Raw genomic sequence first — 22,302 nt, 5'->3', positions numbered from 1 at the left:
AATGTCTAAAAAGTATAAAGTAAAAGACAATATTAGGTTCAGTGGTTGGTTAAAGATTATTAACACCAGAAATGTGGACTATCAGACAGAAGAATTACATCAGATACAATGTTTGTGGCAGCTGAGACCTCACAAATTCAAATTTAAGACAATTTAATGACCTTATATTTATACATTTTGAATTTAAGACTTTCTAACCCTGTGAGAATAGATTCTCTTTGTTAAAGCAAGCTTTTGTTTATGTAAAATAAGCATATCATTTTGTTAAAGATGCTTAAGAAAAAACATAAATATGCACGACGGACATGGATTTGCCTTTTTCAAGGGCATACATAGAAAAATTGCACTGACTTAATGAGAGTTCTTTGAACACAGGCGTATTTTCACGTTAGCCATCACTTAAAAGGGCCCATTCTCCACCCAGCACACTGTTGGACGGCCAGCTCTCTCTATCACTGTCTATATTTACGCCGTAAATAAGTGACTGTACATGGTATGATAACCGTCAACTTTCATGTGACTGCTGCAACTCTACACAAGACTGGATCATTGTATCCCCATTCAAGTTAGCAGAGTGCTAAACCATGAGTAGCTGGCGTGGCTGGCAGAAGTCCATTCGGAAGCAGTGCTGATAATCAAAGTACTTTTATACTTGGCCGAAGTCGTTGAAAACTGGCGCTTGGGCAGTGACTTGCGGAGTCAGAAACCAACAAAAAAAGCCATCCTTTAACGTCGGCATGATAGTTTAATGGAGCTCTGCGGCATCAGGGGGATATGCGACAGGTCAAGAACGAAAGTTAAGGCAACGAAAGTCGTATCTGGACCCAAAAGTCCATGACCAAAGTCGATATGTGACAAGGTCGGAGTGAGAATGTGTTGACGTAGCAGTTAAACTTCTTTGGCACAATTTACGACTGAGCAACTTTCATAGGGAATGAATGGGGTCCTGCTTTCAAAGTTGTATCCACGTCTCCTTATACATCCAAGTTACAGCTGGGGAGTGATTTTAACTAACATCTGTGATACTTTCTACTGTGAAAAATCACTTACAAAGTTTTCTAACATGTTCCTGCAGGAATATGATCCAAGATCAGAGAGAAATTAACAACACCAGCAACCAAGATTACGTTTCCCTGACGTTAGCATGTAGCTTCATGTATGCGTAAGGCAGCTACTTGTATAAGCCAGTAGGAGATGCTGTTGCGCTGTCTATTTCTCAGCAAACGTGACAGTTCACACTGTTTGTCCCTGGCAGGACACCGTAGCTTTCAGATTCGTTCTGTTCAGGGCGCCATGTTTTTCAAAGTTTATGCTCCCTTGTCTTGCTAGGTTAGCGTTGTTACAGCGTCCTGTACTATATTACAATAATAACGCTAAAACCACACATTTTGTTAATTTGTCCAGTGTTGCAGTTAATTAACATATCAGGCGACAGTCCACCACGAAGTCTGAGTATAAATTAACCGTGTTTTTTTACTGTTTGACGACGTTGTTGAGGTGAGGCTACAAGTGTAGCTAGCTGCCGTAGCCTGACGTGCACCTCACCAGACATGTAACTACACGTCACAGTGACGCAGACCTCCTGTCTATTTCTGTAAGCTGAAACCATTTCCCTCAGTGGAAACTAAGCTTTGATTTACTTTACTTTCACAGATAAGAAACAATAAATTTTGAAGACAATAAAGCCTCCACAAAAATAGCATTTTAAGTCTTGTGTGTGATTTATCCTGGCTTCATATGAGCAGAAGAAATCTCTGCTCATCACTAGGCTAATTTATACAATGTAAAATGCCATAGGCTTGTGCTAATAACGTTAGCATGTTGTATTTGTTTGGAAAACATGTTTAGTATAAGACAGTTGTTTTGTCAGTGAACCTTGTGAGTTGTAATGAAGCCAAATTATGTAACATTACCTTTGTTAAATGTTGCTGTTGTCCCTGGTTTCATTTGAGTAGAGGAAAAGTCCGCTAGCCACTAGGCTAATTTATACAATATAAAATGTCATAGGCTTGTGCTAATAACATTAGCATGTTGTATTTGTTTGGAAAACATGTTTAGTATAAGACAGTTGTTTTGTCAGTGAACCTTGTGAGCTGTAGTCGGAGCCGAATTATGTAACATTACCTTTGTTAAATGTTGCTGTTGTCCCTGGCTTCATATGAGTAGAGGAAAAGTCCGCTAGCCACTAGGCTAATTTACATAATGTAAAATGCCATAGACTTGTGCTAAAAATATTAGCATGTTGTATTTGTGGGGACAATGTGTCCAGATAAAGACAAGTGTTTGTCTGTGAATGCTGCGAGTTATAGTGAAGCTGATTTGTGTACTTGTGTTTGAAATTGTCTCTATTAAGCCATGTTTAATGTGTGTTTAATGTGTATTTAACGTGTGTTTAACGTGTGTTTTGAATCAACTTAACTTTACAGCACTACAGTTCTGACATAGAAACATAAGACACAAAATATGGGAAAGCATAAAAGGTCCCCTTTAAGACTTTTTAAGGACCTGCTTAACACATAAATGAACCATATAAAGAACCACACAGAGCCAAACTGTCGTAAGAAGCAACAAACTGATTTTATGAACATGAATACTTGTCATTACAAAGACGTTGTTTCATGAATCTCTGTTTTTTTGTTTGGCAAAATAATGTAAATCGCCTCCATGTCAACCAAAAAAAGAAAAAGAAAAGAAAAAGCCAGAAACATTTTGGTCCGGAACATGAAGCGATGACGTTTTTTATACACATTTAAGTTATTCTGAAATTGCTTTACATTCAGTAGCATCTCCTTTTAGCCCTCTAAGCGCATGCAGCCTATAGGAAATGGAAAAATGATCCTTCAAAGGATGAATTTAAAAAAAAAAAACGGTGACAAATGCAAACATGTTCCACACACCCACCACAGAGAAAAGCCCGTCTTATCTCTCCACGCTAACTGACATGCATCAGGAGACTATTAAGGCTGTTATAACCATCTGTAGAAACTCGTGATGCAGAGTCTCAACTGGCTCTTCCTTTGGACAACTTTTGTTACACCAGGAGACGATGCTGATGCATTCACTGACGGGCTGGTTTTTTTGCACTTGTAAGCAGGAGATGAAAGCAAAGTAGCAGCAGCAGCATGTTTATGTGTGTGTCATATACTCTGCAAAAAATCATAGAGGCGTCGTTTACTCGTGACTCCCACAGAGCCCTGAGGTGGCGTCTACTGGCACACAAACACCTTTTTGACACACATGTCACACACATGGTACAAACACAGCAGGCGACTGATCTCACACACACACATGAATTTCATAATTACATTCACACTTTTTTTTGTTTTTCCTCCACAAACACGTAAACACAGACAGAGAGAGAGAGGGAGGGAGGGAGAGGACGTCGGACCCTCCCTCAGAGGGCGAGAATACTCCAGAGGCATTGAAATGGCAGCAACTCCTCGGGTTCACTTCTCCCTCGGTTCCCAGAGATGGATGGGTGGGTGAAGTAATGGGAGGAGGTGGTGGTGGTGGTGGTGGGTGGGGGGGTGGGGGGGTCAGATGAAAGGGTTCCGCGAAGTCCCTCGACTGGGGTAAACATTTCCCTGAGAGACAAGAGAGGCAGGGTGAGAACGAGCACAGGGGTCTTTACTACACTTCCTGTTTGCAGAATAAGAGAGCTGACGACAAATACCAATTAGCCCCCCCCCCTTATCCCCCTGAAGTCAGGCCACTTGTTGGCGAGGCAGTGAACTCACCGTAAACGGGTTCACCGACATCGGCCGAGGGACTTTGGGCTGAGAGTCGGGTGCAGGGAAGGAGGCAAAACCTGGAGCACATGTCAGAAGGAGCATGATCAGTGGTGTTTCTCCAAATTAATTGCCTTTTGGGGGACTTAACATACTCGAAAAGTCATGAAACTTTGTGCATATATCAGAACTGCTGAAAAATTTGATATTTTAAAGGTCTCCTGCTCAGGTGTCAAAAAAAGTGGTTGCAGCTGCTTTAACATACGTGTATGAAACTTGGTGGGCCCATGTACCATCCTAGGACGCACAAAAAAGCTTCTTGGAGCCATGCTCTAAACCCAAAAGGAAGTTGGCCATTTTGAATTTACTGTGCAATTTGGTGCATTTTGGGCCATTTCCAGGGGTCATATTTTAACAAACTAGTTATTATTATCATGCTTTTGAAATTAATTTATGAAGTTATAATGATAATAAGGAATGTTTTTCTTAATTATTATTATTATTATTTTGTTTTTAAAATTAGTTTTTTTTAATTAAATTCTATTATTTTTTATTATTTTTAATAAAAATATTTTTATTATTATTTTCTTAGTTTATTTTTTTATCATGATGGTTTTCAAAATTAATTGATTAACTTCTTATAATAATTGCTGGTTTCCCTTACTTATTTTAAGATTAGAATTATTATTATTATTGTTTTTTAAATTTGTTTAATTTTTTATTAAATTTGATTATTTATTTTTTTATTATTTTATTTCTTATTATTATGATGCTTTTCAAATTGTTCAACTTCTTATAATAATTAGTGTTTTCCCTTACTTATTTTACTAATTTTACTAATTAGAATTATGCTATTATTACATTATTATTATTATTATTATTATTAACATTATTATTATCTTTTTGAATTTGTTTGATTTTTTATTAAATTTGATGATTTTTCATTTTTTAAAATTATTATTATTATTTTGGTTTTAAAATTAGTTTAGTTTTTTTAAATTAAATTTTATTATTTTTAATTTAAAAATATTATTTTATTTTTTATTATTATGATGCTTTTCAAAATTAACTTATTAATTTCTTGTAATAATTATTATTTTCCCTTACTTATTTTAAAATTAGAATTATGCTATTATTATATTCTTATCATTATTATTATTAGCATTATTGTTATAATTATTACTGCTTATAATGCTAATAATTATTATTGAGCTTTTAAAATTAATTTATTAACTCATTTTCATAATTAAATCTTTCCCTTATTTCTTTATTATTTATCATTGTTATTATGCTTTAAAAATATTACTTATTACAAGTATTTTCCCGATTGTTATTAATATTAACATTAATATTAATAGTAATATTAATTAATTAATTTTATTAACTTTTTATAGTAATTCGTTTCCCTCTATTTTATATTATTATCATATTATCATACTTTTATTCTTTTTACCTAGAATTATAATTATTATTTCCCTTTTTTATTTATTATTATTATTATCATTAATATTATGCCTTATCATTGTTTTCCCCTACTTATTATTTATGTATTTATCTTTAAGCATGTTCTTCCTGTGTGTTTTTATAGTACTGGTTTGGTTATATGAAAAAGAAGCATAGCAACCTTGTTAACTTTTGAAATTTTGCTTAACAATAAAAACATCTGAAACTACATTCTATTTCTATTTTTATTTCTGGCTGTAGGGACTGCAATAACGCTCTGACTGAGATATCTCAACAACTATTAGATGGACTGCCATGAAATTCTGTGCATACCTTCCTGTAGTAATAATAATAATAAGTAAAACAGTTACCATTGGCTTCCTGGTTGCTGGCTGACTCATGATGAAATGCATTCTGGGTGCTGGGTGCTGGGAAGGGGGCGGACGGAGGAAAGACGGAGGTGGGCGAGGTGACGAACGCACTGGAGTCACCTGGAGAGAAGATGCACCCACATACAGAGAGATCAGACGCAGCTCCATGTGGAAATGAGACACATTAGCTGCTTCAAAGTGACATGAGTCACAGAGAGATGTTTTCCTCTTAACTTCTGTATCTTATATGGAACCACAGAGGCAACACACACAGCTACGTGACTGGTCAAATCTAAACTGAACACATAAATAAATGATACGTTGAATAAATTAAAATGGAGCTGCAAGAAGATTCATGCGATCAATTTTCTGTCAGATTCATTTATTCATTCATTCATTCAAGTGTTTGTTGTTGTAGTACTCATTTTAGCCACTAGAGTGCATCCTTTTTTGCACCTGCTCTTTGGTCATAAGAGTCATAACTGTTAGAAAATGGATCACCAGAATTTTCTTTTCCTACATTATTTGGTACTAATCATAGGAAAAACAGAGGCAGTGTTCAATTGGTGCATTTCAAGTAAATGGCAAAAACCAGAGGGTTTTTTACAACAAAAATGAGGAATAAAGTTTTCAATAGTGATAAATAATGAAAATTTTCTTGGATTTAAATGGGGCAGGTATTTGAGAAGGAATCAACAACTGCTTATAAACTCAGCACAACTAATGAAACTGAAATATAACTGACTTTAAACTTTTTTCCTCCAGAAATTTTCCCCTTAATCTTTAAGCAAATTAAATAATTGTTTCCAGGAAATGTTCTCAGAGATCATTACGACATGAGCTACTTTAATTGTCACTTTTCTATTTCCCTTCTGTAGTCAGAAGCATTATCCATAGTATTCATTATATTTTATTTATTGCTCAATATTAGTAATGAAGTCTGTTTTACTCCCGTCCATAGCATTAAAGACATCTTTTTTTTTAACCAAAACATATCACATAACTGGTCACGAATAAATAATCATAGTTTCAATTGAGTGAAAAGAGAACACGGCAAGGCAACCAATAGGCTTAAATCTCAGTTTATTATTTAATCTATGAAATGTTGAAAAATATTTAAAAATGCCGATAAAAGTTCTGAGACGACGTCCCCATTGTATTTTTTTTCCAAACAAGATATTCAATTGAAAAAAACAAAACAAAACATAAAAGAACACAAAAAACAGTAAATATTTGACATATTTTCTTGAATAAGCAACTTAAAAAAATAATCTACTATGAAAATTCTTGCCATTTAATTTTCTGATGATCAGCTTATCAGTTAAAGCAACTACTTCCTTTAACTTGACTTTTCCTTGAACCTCCAAACGGTTGATTAAAGGCCATTTCTAGACGTCTTTCCTGGTTAGATTGAAGAATAATAAGACTTTCTACATACAGAATGTGGATTATGACGTTCTGCAACATAATCCCAGGAACACAAAACCCTTTCTGTAAAACTTGTGATTACAAAATCACATGATTCATTATTATTATTTGAAATAATTGAACGTATAATGTGGCCAGAAGTCCAGCAGACAAGATGTCTGTCAGACCCTGAACATGAGTCTCACCTCCTGATGCGTTGCTGAAGGGGTTACTGGGGGAGAGGGCGACGGGCTGCTGGGAAGCGGAGCTGGAGCTGGAGCTGAATGGGTTTTGGAAATCTGAGACACAGACAGGGACAGAGAGGGGGAGAGAGGAGATAATTCACAGTGAGTGGGGTTAGCAGGGTACATTCCTGTCTATTCAAACCAACACTGCTCCGAGTCCCACACATGCATCCTAATCAGGGATGGCTTTAAAGATGGAGGAGCTGAATGTAAATACAGTGCAGGTTAGCAGGATGGGATCGATGCGGCGTTCGTGCTGGGTACCTACTGGCAAAGGTTTGGGAGCTGGAGACTGTATCGACACCGGGGGAGCTGGGGAGAAGCAGAAAAAGGGGAGGATCGATGAGAATGTGACCTTTAAAGGGCTCCACACATGGAAAATATAAAAAATTGTCACGTTAAAGAAAAGCTGGTTTGACAAAGCTGATTTTTCTCTACCTGGCAGGAGTGGAGCTGGACGAGAGCCTGCTGCCGAAGATGGCGTTGTACTGCGGGGGGCCACCAGGTGGAGCTGTGAACAAGCGTTTCACACAGACCGTCACCCTTTGGCTCTAATGAGTGCTAATTCAAGAGATCAAATGTTGCTATTGTCATGAAATGTGAGTAAAAAGAGCTCAAACAGTTGATCTTAAGCATGTAAGTCATCAGATGAACAAAAGCATTACAAATCCTCTGAATAAAATATGGTGCCTGTGCTCAGTCTGATATGAATCAAAGAGAGCCGGGGCAGGAAATCAATAACCTCCTTACTCTGCCAGGCAGGGAGGCGGTGATGAGAACAACAAAGCGTCTTGTAGAGAGCTCGAGGGCTCCTCGCATGAGTGCTGTGCATTAAAAAACCGCCGCCTTGGTTATTAGACAAACGCAGCGGATTGTAAAACGTATCAACAAGGTGCTTTAAATCAGAGCGTGAGCAGGATGTGGAGCGAACACAATGAGCATAATTCAGCTGCTAAAAGCCTTGGCATTTGGAATAAGGATGTTATGCAACCCAGTTGAGCTGGCCGTGACAATCTGCATCACACGCACTCTCTAACTCCCCCTCTGCCTCTCTATCTATCTATTACATAGTGGTGAAAGACGGACTCAGGTCCTTTGCTGCAGTACAACAATGTACAAACACTCCAGCACAAGTACAAACATAACAACAAAAGTACGAAAGTACTGACGACAAAATATACTTCAAAGTACTTTTCACAAAACAAGTACTGTTTAAAACAATTAGTGACTACTAATAATAATGACTGATTAATTATGCAGAACACACAGACAGGAAGTATACTGGTTCAGCTGAATAAAGTTGGAGATGAAACATTTTTGTTATATATTTTGATAATACATCTTTTATATATAACTATTTTTTCATATTTTTCTAAATGTAATTTTAAATGTATTTTTATTATATATTTTTTGTCATATTTTCTATTCATTATTGTTTTTTAAATTTACTTTTTAATGTATTATTGGTTTTATCTCTGTACATATTTTTATTCATTTCTTGTATATTTTTTTCATTTTTTAAATGTAATTTTGACTGTATTTTTGATAATAGATTTTTTCATATTTTTATTTGTTTTTTAAATTTAATTTTTAATGAATTATTGATTATCTTTGTTCATATTTCTATTGATTGATTATTTTTTAATTATTCAATTTAATTTTTAATGAATTATTGATTATCTTTGTTCATTTTTTTATTTGTTTCTTGTTATTTTTGAGTATTTTTTCATATTTGTAGTTATTTAGTTATGTTTATTTTTCATATTTTTTTTAATTTGTGATGTATATTTTGACTATATCTTTTTCATATTTTTTATATATATTTTAAATTTATTTTTTTTAAATGTTTTTGATTATATTTTTTAGTATTTTTATATATATATATATATATATATATATATATTTATATTTTTCCAATATATCTTTAATGCATTTTTATTTTATTTATATCGTTTTGTGTATGTTTGTATATTGATATAGCTCCATATCATATCGTTTCTGGAAATAATTTTTAAAAAAAGTCATACAGAAAAATGGATCCTGAAAAACAAACAAAACAAAATTTTAAAAAAAGCTTCTGCTACATTTTTTCTTATCTCAGACTTTTCTACAGTCTTTGCTTGTTGTGGAACATTTTTGAGACTGACAATTATTAAAATCTCAGATACTTCCAGGTTGTCAAATGTGAGGATTTGACGCTTTCCTTGGTCTGACATGATAGTAAATTTTATATTTTTGGGTATGGAAATGTTGGTTGGACAAAAACAAAACATTTGATGAAGTCACTTCAGGCTTTAATAATGTAACAGGCTTTACTCACTGCTTCCTAATCTACAGATTAATCAGTAAGGAACATGCTCGTTAGTTGCAGCCCTGCTCTGTTCTGCCTTTCAGTATACTGATAAAATACACCGAAGTACTTGTTGAATTTAAAAAAATTAAGGAAATTATTTCTAACATTCTTTTACTGAAAAAACTCAACATTGAACTGAACACAAAAGGCACAAAAAAGACTGTAGGTAACATTTTAAAGTATAGTTTTGTACTAACCCTCTGTTTAAACGAACTCAAAAATCCCTGAGAAATATCGCAGTCTTGTTATGTGTTTAATCTGGAATAATGCCTAATATTCGATAATCTTATCATGTGTTTGCATATCTGAAATCTTAGTATTAAAAGTAAATAGCTACTACACCTCTCAATTTAATGAGCTGCACTGTACTGGAGTAGAAGTACAAAGTGGCTTCTGCCTCTGTCAGTTAATTTTCATACAAATCAACATCCAGGCAATTCTCACAGACTCCAATATTACCTACCTGTGGGTGTTGACGTGTCAGAGAAGACGCTGTCCAAATGTGACACTGCAGCGTATCTGTCCTGGGCGTTGGAGCTGCTGACCGGTGGCGTCGTCTGGCCGACACTTCCAGGCTGCTGCTGGGACAGAGACTGGGGCAGAGGAGGCTGCTGAGGGTGGTTCAGACCTCCAAAGTCGACGCTGAGAGACTTGGGGAAGGCCCTGAAAGGCCCTGTGGTCCCCGAGGCTGATACTGTACGACCTGAGGACGAGAAGACCAGACTGAGCTTCAGCCCAAAGACGGATTTTGACAGCACAGTTTGAAACCTTTAAAACTGAAGGGCCGACACTAACTCAACAAACAAACGAAGTTACCTTTTATATTGCCCAGAAAAATTAAACGAAAAATTTGAGTCCATGAAAACTAGGAATACTGTCTGAGTGTTTTTTGTGCTAAATCCTGATCAGTTCATGGACATTAATCTGATATGATAGCACACTGTTGTGATACGGAGGCCAAGGGTGGCTGTGCTTGCAATTTATTTTCAAAAGCCGCTCTCTCGTGATCTTAAAATAACAAAAGTTGTTCTTGTGATAAATTATCTCGTCAAATCTCGAGACAAAGTTGTTCTTGTGATAATTTATCTCGTCAAATCTTGAGACAAAGTTGTTCTTGTGATAATTTATCTCGTCAAATCTCGAGACAAAGGTGTTCTTGTGATAAATGATCTCATTAAATCTCAAGACAAAGTTGTTCTTGTGATAATTTATCTCATTAAATCTCGAGACAAAGTTGTTCTTGTGATAATTTATCTCGTCAAATCTCGAGACAAAGTTGTTCTTGTGATAAATGATCTCATTAAATCTCAAGACAAAGTTGTTCTTGTGATAATTTATCTCATTAAATCTCGAGACAAAGTTGTTCTTGTGATAAATTATCTTGTTTAATCTGGAGACAAAGTTGTTCTTGTGATAAATGATCTCGTTAAATCTCAAGACAAAGTTGTTCTTGTGATAAATTATCTCGTTAAATCTCGAGACAAAGTTGTTCTTGTGATAATTTATCTCGGCAAATCTCGAGACAAAGTTGTTCTTGTGACAATTTATCTCGCTAAATCTCGAAACAAAGATGTTCTTGTGATAAATTATCTCGTTAAATCTCAAGACAAAGTTGTTCTTGTGATAAATTATCTCGTTAAATCTCAAAACAAAGTTGTTCTTGTGATAAATTATTAATTATTATTATTAAGCATTTTTCAAGGTCTTTTCCTTGTTCGTTTGGGTTTTTTTTTCACAAATTTTCTTGTCATTCATTTTCTCTTTTTTTACTAATGTCTTTTCGTTTTTGACTAATTTTTCAGGTGTTTTCTTGTTTTGTTTTTGACAGAAATCAAACCAATTTCCTCAGATTTTAAAGGGTTAACCGATTATCAAGAAAAAAAAGATAATTAACTCCTGATCTTGAGAAAACGACGGCTGTTTTTCGTGATAAATTATCTCATTATCATGAGAAATCAGCCTTTTGTCAATTACCACGGGATCGTAGAGATTACAGCATAAAAAAAATGCTAACACGGCCGTGTAGAAATTATGTTATTGGACAAATATGATGAAAAAAAAAGTCAGAAACAAAGCAATTTCCTTCATGCTATTTAATCATTTCCATGCTATGAGGCTTGCCAAACGCAGCATTAGCTTGACACATGGAGCAGCATGAACAGTCATCATGGTTAAGCATTAACAAAAAAAATCAAAAGGCACAGCAGCGAGCCAAACAACTTCTTGGATAGCTTTCAAAGCACCAACATCAAAAATACAATTGTTAGATGGTAACAAAGGCAGGAAATTAACATCTTTGCAGGTAGCAAGCTTTCCACAAACATCAGCCACAAAGCATGCTGGTGTCAGCCAACACTGTTAGCAAGGGAATACGAATGTTTTGTTTTTAAATCCAGTTTGTCTTCCTCCGTCAGCTGAGGAGTCAGTGACAGAAACCAGATACACATTATCGGAAGATATACAGCATGCAAAAGTCGAGCTGCGTGTTTCTGGGATGTGATCATACCCTACTGTACGGCTGGAGATACGGCCTATCTCTGCAAACATACCTTAACTTCCTGGAATACTTGTTTGGGATATTAATGTGTACCGTGGGATTACAGCTGTGTCCTACATAGTGTTTAAGTGCTCCGACACCAACGTGGTGCGAAATATCAGCGGCCCTCTGCTGACGGAGGCAGCAGCAGCAGCTCCAGCCTAAAAATAGCATTACTTTAAACTTGCTCTTTTTCCTCTGAGGGAACAGTGTGTCTGTGTGTGTGTGTGTGTGTGTGTGTGTCTCCTTGACCCTCCCAACCTTCAGATCTGGCTTTGAAGTGGGGAAACACAACTGATGAAGAAAAATATCGACCCCAATTGCAGCATGTGACACTGGCCAGCCATGACTCGGGTGGTTTAATGAATATAGAGTGCTGCGTCTCCTCTCAAACTGCTACCTAAAATGAAGCTGAATTCACATGCATGTGAGGCACGGTCAGCAGCAGCAGCGGCACGGCTCGCAGATTGGCCCATTTATTATGAATGATACAGCAAGGAAGAGCTTATTGATCTCAGCCATTCAGCACACATTCAAAATGCATCGGCTGGTGCCACGTCTTACCTAAAGTGAAGTGGTTTTTGAAAGAGCTACTGGCTACGAGAGGAGAGTGAGGTGAGACAGACAGGAGACAGAGAAAAAAAAGGGGAGAGGGATATGTTAAGGGAGGAGTGGAGAGAGGAGAGTTTGTCACTGAAGCTGTTGTCCCTGCTGTCATCTGGGGCCAGCTGAGCAGCCGGCTGAATCTTCCTATTCATGAAAAGCAACCAAGTGTGCTAAGAGGATGACATGGAGCCGTTTTATTAAACCCACATGATACGGTAAAAAAACAGTCAAGAGGAAAATGACGGCTGCAAGCTAAGTCTCTCTTTGTCGTTCCCAAAGTGACACTAAGAGCACAGAGTGGTGACAGGGTGACACTATGCACCTACCTACCTTCATTATCTCACATTTAATGGACCTATTTTTCTCATTTTTAGGTTCATACTTGGATTAAGGTCTCTACTAGAACATGTTTACATGTTTTAATGTTATAAAAACACTTTATTCTCCTCATACTGTCTGTGCTGAAACACCTGTATTCACCCTCTGTCTGCAACGCTCCATTTTAGTGCCTGTCTATTTACGCCACCTTCCTAAAAAAGCCCAGTCTGCTCTGACTGGTCAGCGTTTCTAGGTGCTCTGTATCTCTGCACACGTCACTGCAGCTGAGGAATGACTGTAACAGAGTATAGCCTCATTTTCTACTGTTCAAATTAACCGATAAAAGTTTTAATAAAGTAAAGTCTTCACAATGTTTCAGCAGAAATATGACCCGAGAAATTAACCAGTAATCAAAATTAGGAACACATTCTCACTCCGACCTTGTCACGTATCGACGTTTGGTCATGGACTTTCCACGTCCACCAACAATGTGCAAGGTACCCTGGGTGTGTTGGTTGCTGACGTTCTGGGACATGCATTGTCTTCTTTCAAGATACACCTCCATTATTACAGGAAGTTTGCCGTTTACATACAGTCTCTTTCAAAATAAAGGCACAAATAAAGGCAATAAAGGCCATATAACGTTAATAACGTTAGCATGTTGTATATGTTTGGAAAATGTTGTTTTGTCAGTGAACTTTGTGAGTTGTAATGGAGCCAAATTTTGTAACGATACCTTTGTTAAATGTTGCTGTTGTCCATCCTATGAGTAGAGGAAAATTCCACTAGCCACTAGGCTAATTTATACAATGTAAAATGCCATAGGCTTGTGCTAATAACGTTAGCATGTTGTAATTGTTTGGAAAATCTGTTTAGTATAGGACAGTTGTTTTGTCAGTGAACCGTGTGAGCTGTAATGGAGCCGAATTTTGTAACGTTACCTTTGTTAAATGTTGCTGTTGTCCCTGGTTTCATATGAGTAGAGGAAAAGTCCGCTAGCTGCTAGGCTAATTTATACACTGTAAAATGCCATAGGCTTGTGCTAATAACGTTAGTATGTTGTATTTGTGGAGAAAATGTGTCCAGATAAAGACAAGTGTTTGTCTGTGAATGCTGTGAGTTATAGTGAAGCTGATTTGTGTACTTGTGTTTGAAATTGTCTCACACCATCTGTGTTTTGAATCCACTAAACTTTACAGCACTTCACAGAAACCTCCACCACCAACTAGTGTTTTGGAGGTGTAACTGCAGAGTGACACAGACACACCACCACACAAGTATAAATGCTCACAACGGTGTAGGTGACATGTGTGGGCTATATCGTAGGGTGTGCATAGAGCAGACGCACAAGTATAAATCCTGCTTTAGGCTACATCGTAGGCTCTACGTGAAGCCTATGTGCAACTATAAATCAGCCTTTAGTCTGTCTCTCAATACTTTCTACTTTCCAAAACCAGTCTACGGCCCTCAGGCCTCAAGCAGCTGGGAACTGTAGATTTGAGCAAATGTTGCATAAACAGGAAGTATAAGAAAAGTGCGATTTTTAGGGACTATTTTCAGTGGCGGATGAATACACATTTGATGCACTACAACAAGAATACTTGATCTCTCCATTAGTTCTTTTGTTTTTTGTCCTTTCCTTTGTACTTTCATACATGATATGCATTGACTTGTATGGAATTTAAGTTTGTAAGTGTGATGATTGAGACCAAGAGGGAATGGAGAACAAGGGGGCTAGTAGAGGACACACCTGAGGGTCGTGGGAGGGCGGGGAAGGAGGGGGCGTGGCTCTGAGCTCCCAGCGCCGACGACAGGGAGCCTGGCCGCTGTCTTTCTATCCCACACAGGGTGGGATCTGTATCAGAGAGACAGAACAGACAAAGACAAGAACAAATAGGTGAAGGTATCGATCACATTCAGTCCAAAAATACCAACTCCTCTGATAAAGATCGACCCCCAACCTTTCAGAGGGGGGTCTCTGAAGCTTTGGGAGCGCGATGGCCGAGCGGTGAACACGTCCGTCCTCATGTCAGCAGGTGAGATCGCGGGAGCTCGATCCCATGACGGCAGCTGGGACTGAGACTGGAGGGCGGCAGATAGGAAGACAGGAGCAGATGGGAGGCAGAAGGAAAGACACAAAGGCAGAAGAAGTGAGTCTCTTTCATGCTTTCTCAATAATTCATAAGCAGCGGCTTTGATGTGGAGGCTACCTGGCCCTCTCGCTGTCCGACCCATCAGTCTCTGTCTCTCTGCCGCAGTGTGCGAAAGAATTCAGGTCATTTCCTCACCTTCTAGTCTCTTCCTCTTTTTTCGAACACTCTTTGAACTACTTGCTTCCTTTCACTTCCTCTTCTTCCACCACACCCACCTGCTTTCTCTCTTGAATCCTCATCCTCTCCCCTTCGTCTTCATTGCTCTCTAAATCCATTACATGCACATTTAGGATGCATTAAGCTCACTCACCAGCGGCCTTGTGGACCTGGCGTTAGGGGGCAGGTTATGGGAGGGGGCTTGGCTTGCTAAGGGACCATGGGAAGGAGGCACGGCCTGGACCCCTGGGCTCCAAGGACCCTCGACATCCCTCCGGTTCTTACTTTTGGAAAAATGCCTGAAATAGACAGATTATTTAGTGCCGTTAAAATGAATCTGCGTCACTACCCGGCCTCAAAAACCTGGCCTGACATGCTGTCAGTCATCCATCTATCAAACATTGTGACATAGAATATTTCCACAGCTTGAGACTAAACCCAAAACAATGACCGTTGTTTAATACCCAGCATGAAAGCAGCTCTTATCCTTGAGCTAATTTTCCTGAGTGGGCGTCTCCATTTCAAACAGCGAAGGTCTAAATTTGGAACAAACGTCATTAGTTGTTGTTTGGGTCTAATGTAGAGCTAAAACAACTGAAAGTCCATCAACAGAAAATTCATCTGTAACCATTTGTTGACAACTGATTCATCTTTCAAACTTTTCTTCCAGGCAAAAATGCCAGAACAAGTCTAAGGGCCCCGACACATGCCGCGTTTTTGGGGTCTTCTGATTCATTGTTTTCGATGTTGTCGTATAGCAGGCGCATTAAAAAGCGAGAGTAATGTCTTCATGGTGTGCAAGCCTTTCCAAACGTCGACTTTTCAGGGCACATAGCACATAGATATCTTTCCTTTCCTACGTACATATCAGTCTATGGTAACTATGGAGGAGAAGTTACTACCTTGAGCTTTACATCAATCCCAATTACAACATTTTAGGCCAACAACACACTTAGAAATGACACTTGGAAGAGGATCGGCTCCGAACTTTGGATTTCAGGTAAGTAGGGTGTGATACAGTGCTGGTTATGGTCGCTTAGCAACATTAGGTGTGACCTGTCTCTGTGCCCTTGGAGACAGACGAACAGAGTAGGTTCAACAGTAGCACCAAGACCCACAGGAAACACACTAGGCCTTTAAGCCAACGTTCGTAGTGGCCAAAAAATTGGAATTACAACTTTCGAGTCCTTCACGTTTTCAAGTTAGCAGCGCGATATACAGGAAGTAGCCGATGCTGTAGCCACTTCTCAAATACATCCAAAGTAGCACCCTACACCCCATCTCATTTTTTCAGAGTGGTAAAAGATGAAGCATATGTGTTAGCCCTAAGAGCCATGCTAACGGCTCTGTAAAGCCATACTTACGCACAGCAATGCTATGAGTGAAATGCTAATGTCAGAATGCTAACATTCTCAGTTAATTTAACTTGTTGACATATTTTGAGATGACAAGAAATAGCGTTAGCAAGATTAAGGCTAACATTACTTTGTTTGTATTATGTCTGTAAGGCTATGTGCCACCCAAAGTAACTTTTGATTTTATTTATTAAGATATACATGACGTCTAGCATCCCATCACGAATCCTTCAATGGCACATTTTAGTCCTTGCTGTCAACTTCTTGAAGCTATAGCTATTGTCTGATGCCCAGACCTATCTCATATCCCTTTTCCACCAAAATTAGCGCATTCTCACATTCTCTCTTTACATTCTCACTCCGACCTCGTCACATATAAACGTTTGGTCATGGACCTTCCACGTCCAAATACGACGTGTAAGGTATCTGGGGTGTGTTGGTTGTTGACGTTCTGGGAAGCCGTGTCAACTTCTGCCTGTTACATGTATTGTCTTCTTTCAAAATACACTTCTGTTTTCACAGTAAATTTAACATTTACATACAGTCTCTTTCAAAATAAAAGCACTACGTCGGTACAACAATGCAAATTGACTTTTTTTCCTCCAACAACTGATGCGCAGTTGGGTATAGGATGACAAAAGCATGTGGTTAGGTTTAGGAAAAATGAACAGGGTGACCGGCTGCGTATCATACGGACGTTAAGGAACTACTTTTTCCGTCAATGTCTGTCGGATTTCGACGACTTCGTAGTGAGACCAGGTTGGGAAAAAAACACGTAAGTAACTGGTAGAAAGCAGCATGTTGGCCAGAGAAAATTGGTGGTTACTTGGTTTTTTTTTTTTAATTTGTCACTCATTTAGTCTCCCTAAAACTCGGACGGATGGTATTTTGTGGCGGCCTGTCATCGCATCTTCTCAAGAAACGGGTTAAAACTAGCGCATCCACCCTGGTGTTGTATTTCCATCACTGCCGATCAAAGCTAATTAGAGCTGAAGCCGATAAATACCTGTGACCACTGCGGAGTCACTTGACCTGGGAATGATCGCCAACTACAACCTTTCCCATTAAATAAAAACTCCAGATGTAAGCAAGTGTTTGTGGGCTTTTTGCGCAGTGGGAAAGGGGCTCAATAGGATCTCTTTTTGTCAAGCCTGTTCGACCTAGCAGCAGTAAGCAAGGGCAACAGGACATGGGATTGGTCAATAAGCACTGAAGACTCAGCTGAGGCTAATGGTAATGTCATTAGTCTTGGAGTAAACAATGTTTTCAAAAGTCATCCTGACTGTATATGACTGTCCGTACCAATTTGCACAGCAGTCCAGTCCAAGAGTTGTTGAGATATTTTACAAAAAAAACAATGTGTGCGCTGTGGGAAGAGTCAGGGGATACCCAAAGTCATAAGGACATATTCTCTGTGGGCCATGAATGTCTTCAATTCATCCAAAAGTGGGACACTGTTAGAAAAAATATGCAGTTTTGAAGATATCCCTTATCTGTGAACTTGTGATAGGACTTTTTGTTATTTTCTGATATTTTACACACCATATTATAATCGATTTATTGTAAATTAATCAAAATAACAGTCACGTCAAAGCTTCTTCTACGGCCTGATCACATTAGCATGTGACGCTGCACACAAAACCAAAAACCCTCACCATTTTTTCTTCTCATATTTATCCTGCAGGAACTCTTTGAACTTCTGAGAGTCCTTCATGTCGGAGCAGCCGTCCGTCTTTGGGTCAAACACGCACAGCCAAGTCCTCCTCCCGACCTGAACACACACACACACACACACACACGGTTTGCCAAACAATTAGGATTTGTGACACTCTCGCAGGTCACGCAGCACAGCAGAAAGGGTCGGTGTCTGTTTCACATTTGGTCACAGAGAATCTCTCGCAGACACATTTTCTCATCAGTGAATCATGTTCGGTTCAAGAGTTAAGAGTGCGGCAAATTTTACTGTGTATGAATCAGGACTGGCCTCTTCAGAGGGTGATGTGGAGAAAAAGCTGGATGGTACACACCACTGCCTCACACACACACACACACACACACACACATCCCGGCCAAAAGCGAGCTCATAAAAATGGTCCGCACTCATCTTGATAGCCTGAAACACTTCACTGTTTATCTGTGTGATATAAGCTCAGTAGTGAGTGCTGCCCACACCAGTGGTTCCCAAAATGCTGCCTGTGTGGAGCCTTTTTGTTTCGGTTTCACTGCCCATTTTTAATAAAGTTCTACCACATAAAAAAGGCAGGTGACATTTACATCAACTACATTTCGATATTGATGTTTCCAAACACACAAAGTGGAGGATATAAATAAACATCAACAGTGTCACAATAACAACCCTGTTAAATATGCCGCAGCAGAGATTGATGACATGACAGCTCAGTTGTCATGGTAACGCAAGTGATAGCTCATTTGACACTGGATTTTTGAGGCTGATATTGATATCTGAGAACTTCAAATGTGCAATAATGATGTACGTGCTGCAGAGCTAAAGCTATGAATTGATTAGTTAGTGAGTTGTTACAGTTATTTTTTCTTGTAAAAACACAAACATTCATTGTTTTCAACTGTAATTATGAAGGTTTTGGTGTTTTTCCTGTGTTTCATGTGACAGTAAACGGAATAGTTTGGGGTTTAAAACAGTTTATCAGACAAAAAAAAAACGTTTCTTGCAGCCCTAATCTTCAGAAGTGTAATGCACTCACTTGAGAAAAATTCTGCTCCGTTGTCTTTTTAATCAACAAGATAACAGTCTGGTTAATTCAGAAAAACAAGAATTTATAAGATTATCTCTCTTGTGTATTAAGAAAACTTCTCATAATTATGAGAAAATCTCATTGATTTAAAAACACAAGAATTTACAAGAATATTATCTATTTAATTTAGAAAAACAAGAGCTTTTTTAATGAAAAAACCTTTGTCATAATTCTGTGATAATAATCTAGCTAATTTAGAAATTTGGAACAAATATTTTACATGAAAACTTTTCTCAGAATTCTGAGATAATCTTAATAATTTACAAGAACAAGGATCTACAAAATATTATCTATTTAATTTAGAAAAATAAGAACAGATATTTTCATAAAAACTTTTTCTGATGTAATAATTTTGCTAATTCAGAAAAACAAAGATTTACAAAATTCTAATCTGTTTCACTCAGATTTTTTTAAAATGAAAACTTCTTCCCAGAATTTTGAGATATAGCAGATTTTTTTATGAAATCTTTTCTCATAATTCAGAGAAAATCTCATTGATTTCAAAAAACAAGAATTTTTATCTATTTAATTTAGACTTTTTTTTTTTTTTAGAAAAAAAAACCTTTTGTCATACTTCTGTGATAATAATGCAGTTAATTAAAAAAAATAGCTTTTTTTTTTTACATAAACACTTTTCTCACAATTCTGAGATAATATTTTTGTTAATTTGGAAAAACTAAAATTTACAAAATTTAAATTTATTTCATTTAGAAAAACAAGAGCAGATTTTTAAAATTCTTCTTCTATTAATAATAATAGTAAATAGTAATTCTGTAAATTCTAAAAAAATAGCAGACTTTTTTTACACAAAAACCTTTCTCAGAGTTCAGAGATAATAATCTTGGTAATCAAAAAAATAGCAGAATTGATTTCTTTCACTTTTTCTACTTCTCTCAGAATTCTCAGAAAATAATCTTGTTAACAAAGAAAAACAAGAATTTACGAGATATTATCCATTTCACTTCACATTTTACATGCCAACTTTTAACATAATTCTGTAATATTGATCTTGTTAATTCAGAAAAGCAGCATATTTTTTCCCATGAAAACCTTATTTTTCATAATTCTAAGATGATAATCTTGTGAAATCAGAAAAAGACCAGAGCGTCACATTTTGTAAAAGAATTGTGACAAGTTGTAATTAATGGTGACATTTTACAGTTGACATGTCTCTATGAAGGAGTGCCCTGCTTTGAGAAAAGTTTGGGAACTATTTACACACACACACACAGGAAACAGACCGTGGTTTGGGTGGGACCAGAGAGTGCTGGTCCTTTTGTTTCTTGGCAGCAGCATTCTTCCCCCAAAAAAGAGCCTGACCACAAAGACTGGTCCAACTGGTCGCCATGAGGGACGTTTCATATTCCAGAGCAGGAAAGTGACTTTAAAACCTGAACTTGAACCAAAAACTCAGCTGCAGCTCTTGTTGTCTGACCTCACATGACTTTAACAACAACAACAACACATTTACACGCACTCTCATCAGCAGATGCATCAGGCCCTGCCTCCAGGCCCACCTGGAGCTGCAGACATGTGACTGTCACTCACCTCGTTGCCATGGTTTTGGAGGAATTCCACTTCCTGTTGGGAGAAGGTTGTCATGGAGATAGACTTGACTCTGTGGGGAGGGTTGAGTCCTCTCCTGGGAAGAGATGGAGAGAGGAATCTGGAGTAAACTCTGAAATGAAAGCTGAGGCAGGACAGGTGGGGGCCGTGTGAATGTGACTGTGAATTTAAGGGCAGAATCGGTGTGACATAGGTGCCTTGTGACAGAGAGACATGTGTCCATCAGTAACCTCTTATTATGATCTCCATGCTAGGTGGGGGGGGGGGGGGCACAAAGTGGGACAACTGCTCCTCTACATGTGCAGGATTGCGCAACAACGCATGAAAGTGCTGAACCCGTCTTCCTGGGGAGTGTTGGGACTAGGCTGAACATGCAGAACAAAATGTGACAGCACACACACACATACACACCCACACTGGAGAGGAGCCTAGAGAGAGAGAGAGAGTCTAGAGAGAGAGAGAGAGAGAGAGAGAGAGAGAGAGAGAGAGAGAGAGGGGGGGGGGGGGGAGGAGGAGGGGGTAGTGTCAAACCTGCACCATGACGAAATGAAACGTAACTCAGAGCTGGAAAATGACCAACTAGCGGTCTGTCGGTTATGAAGCTGTTGGGAGACACGCACGAGAGACAGAGAGACACTGCGTAAATTAATGTGTGCACATCGGCTGGTCTGCACCGCACCAGCCAGCACTCCCTGATACCGCTGCACACATAAAATAACACCCTGTGAATCTGGCTGTGGGTGGTGCATGGTGCAATCTCAGGCCTGGTACTTTTACTCCATATCACTATATGTGTGTGTCCTCACACTGATGTTGTGCGCTAAATGAGCCCAGGAGGCGCGGCGGGGTTTTTCTCCCCGCAGACACTCACAGCATTCCGGAGCACGACGTGCAGACGAAGCTGCCCACCGTGATATCGGTGTAAGTCACCCCGGGCTGGTTGCACTCGAAGCAGTGTTTGTTTACTCCAGACTGGGCCAGCTCGCGGACCTTGCGGGCGCAGATCTCCTGGTTGTCCCGGTGCTTTCGGTTCGACATGGTTATTTCTTTGTATGTATTCCTCCGGTGCCTGGCGGACAGGCTCGGTGTGACGCCGGTGACCCTCCTCCTGTATCCCCTACTCCATGGAGCACCTCACGCCCGCATTGTGGAAACGCTTTTATGCGGCTTCACCCCAACGCAAGGCTGCACACAGAGGAGAGGCGCGTCAAGCCGCGCGGACAGAGCAGCGCGCGCACCGGAAACACTGCGGGTTTCCTTCAAAATAAAAGCAGCGAACAGGTGACGCTGT

At 38.5% G+C, this 22,302-nt stretch overlaps 1 protein-coding gene across 2 annotated transcripts; it reads right to left on the bottom strand.

Annotated features, from left to right (window-relative positions):
* Positions 1 to 3,409: 3,409 nt before the first annotated feature.
* Positions 3,410 to 22,191, bottom strand: agfg2 (ArfGAP with FG repeats 2). 2 transcript variants are annotated; one of them, XM_033610082.2, is made up of 14 exons: positions 21,883 to 22,191; positions 20,994 to 21,087; positions 18,327 to 18,442; positions 15,471 to 15,615; positions 14,969 to 15,089; positions 14,758 to 14,862; positions 12,648 to 12,680; positions 10,011 to 10,250; positions 7,633 to 7,705; positions 7,463 to 7,506; positions 7,156 to 7,248; positions 5,543 to 5,662; positions 3,738 to 3,808; positions 3,411 to 3,584 (listed from the first exon to the last, which is right to left on the bottom strand). In XM_033610082.2, the coding sequence occupies exons 1-14, from the start codon at positions 22,047 to 22,049 to the stop codon at positions 3,537 to 3,539; spliced, it is 1,470 nt and encodes a 489-aa protein (XP_033465973.2). In that variant the 5' UTR covers positions 22,050 to 22,191; the 3' UTR covers positions 3,411 to 3,536. The 2 variants fall into 2 exon arrangements, with proteins under 2 accessions (XP_033465974.2, XP_033465973.2); XM_033610083.2 differs by lacking the exon at positions 12,648 to 12,680 and having other exon boundaries at positions 3,410 to 3,584.
* Between the last annotated feature and the right edge of the window lie 111 nt (positions 22,192 to 22,302).

The sequence above is a fragment of the Epinephelus lanceolatus genome, chromosome 22, assembly GCF_041903045.1.
Source record: "Epinephelus lanceolatus isolate andai-2023 chromosome 22, ASM4190304v1, whole genome shotgun sequence".
NCBI lineage: Eukaryota > Metazoa > Chordata > Actinopteri > Perciformes > Serranidae > Epinephelus > Epinephelus lanceolatus.
This window is presented reverse-complemented; position numbering and strand designations above follow the sequence as displayed.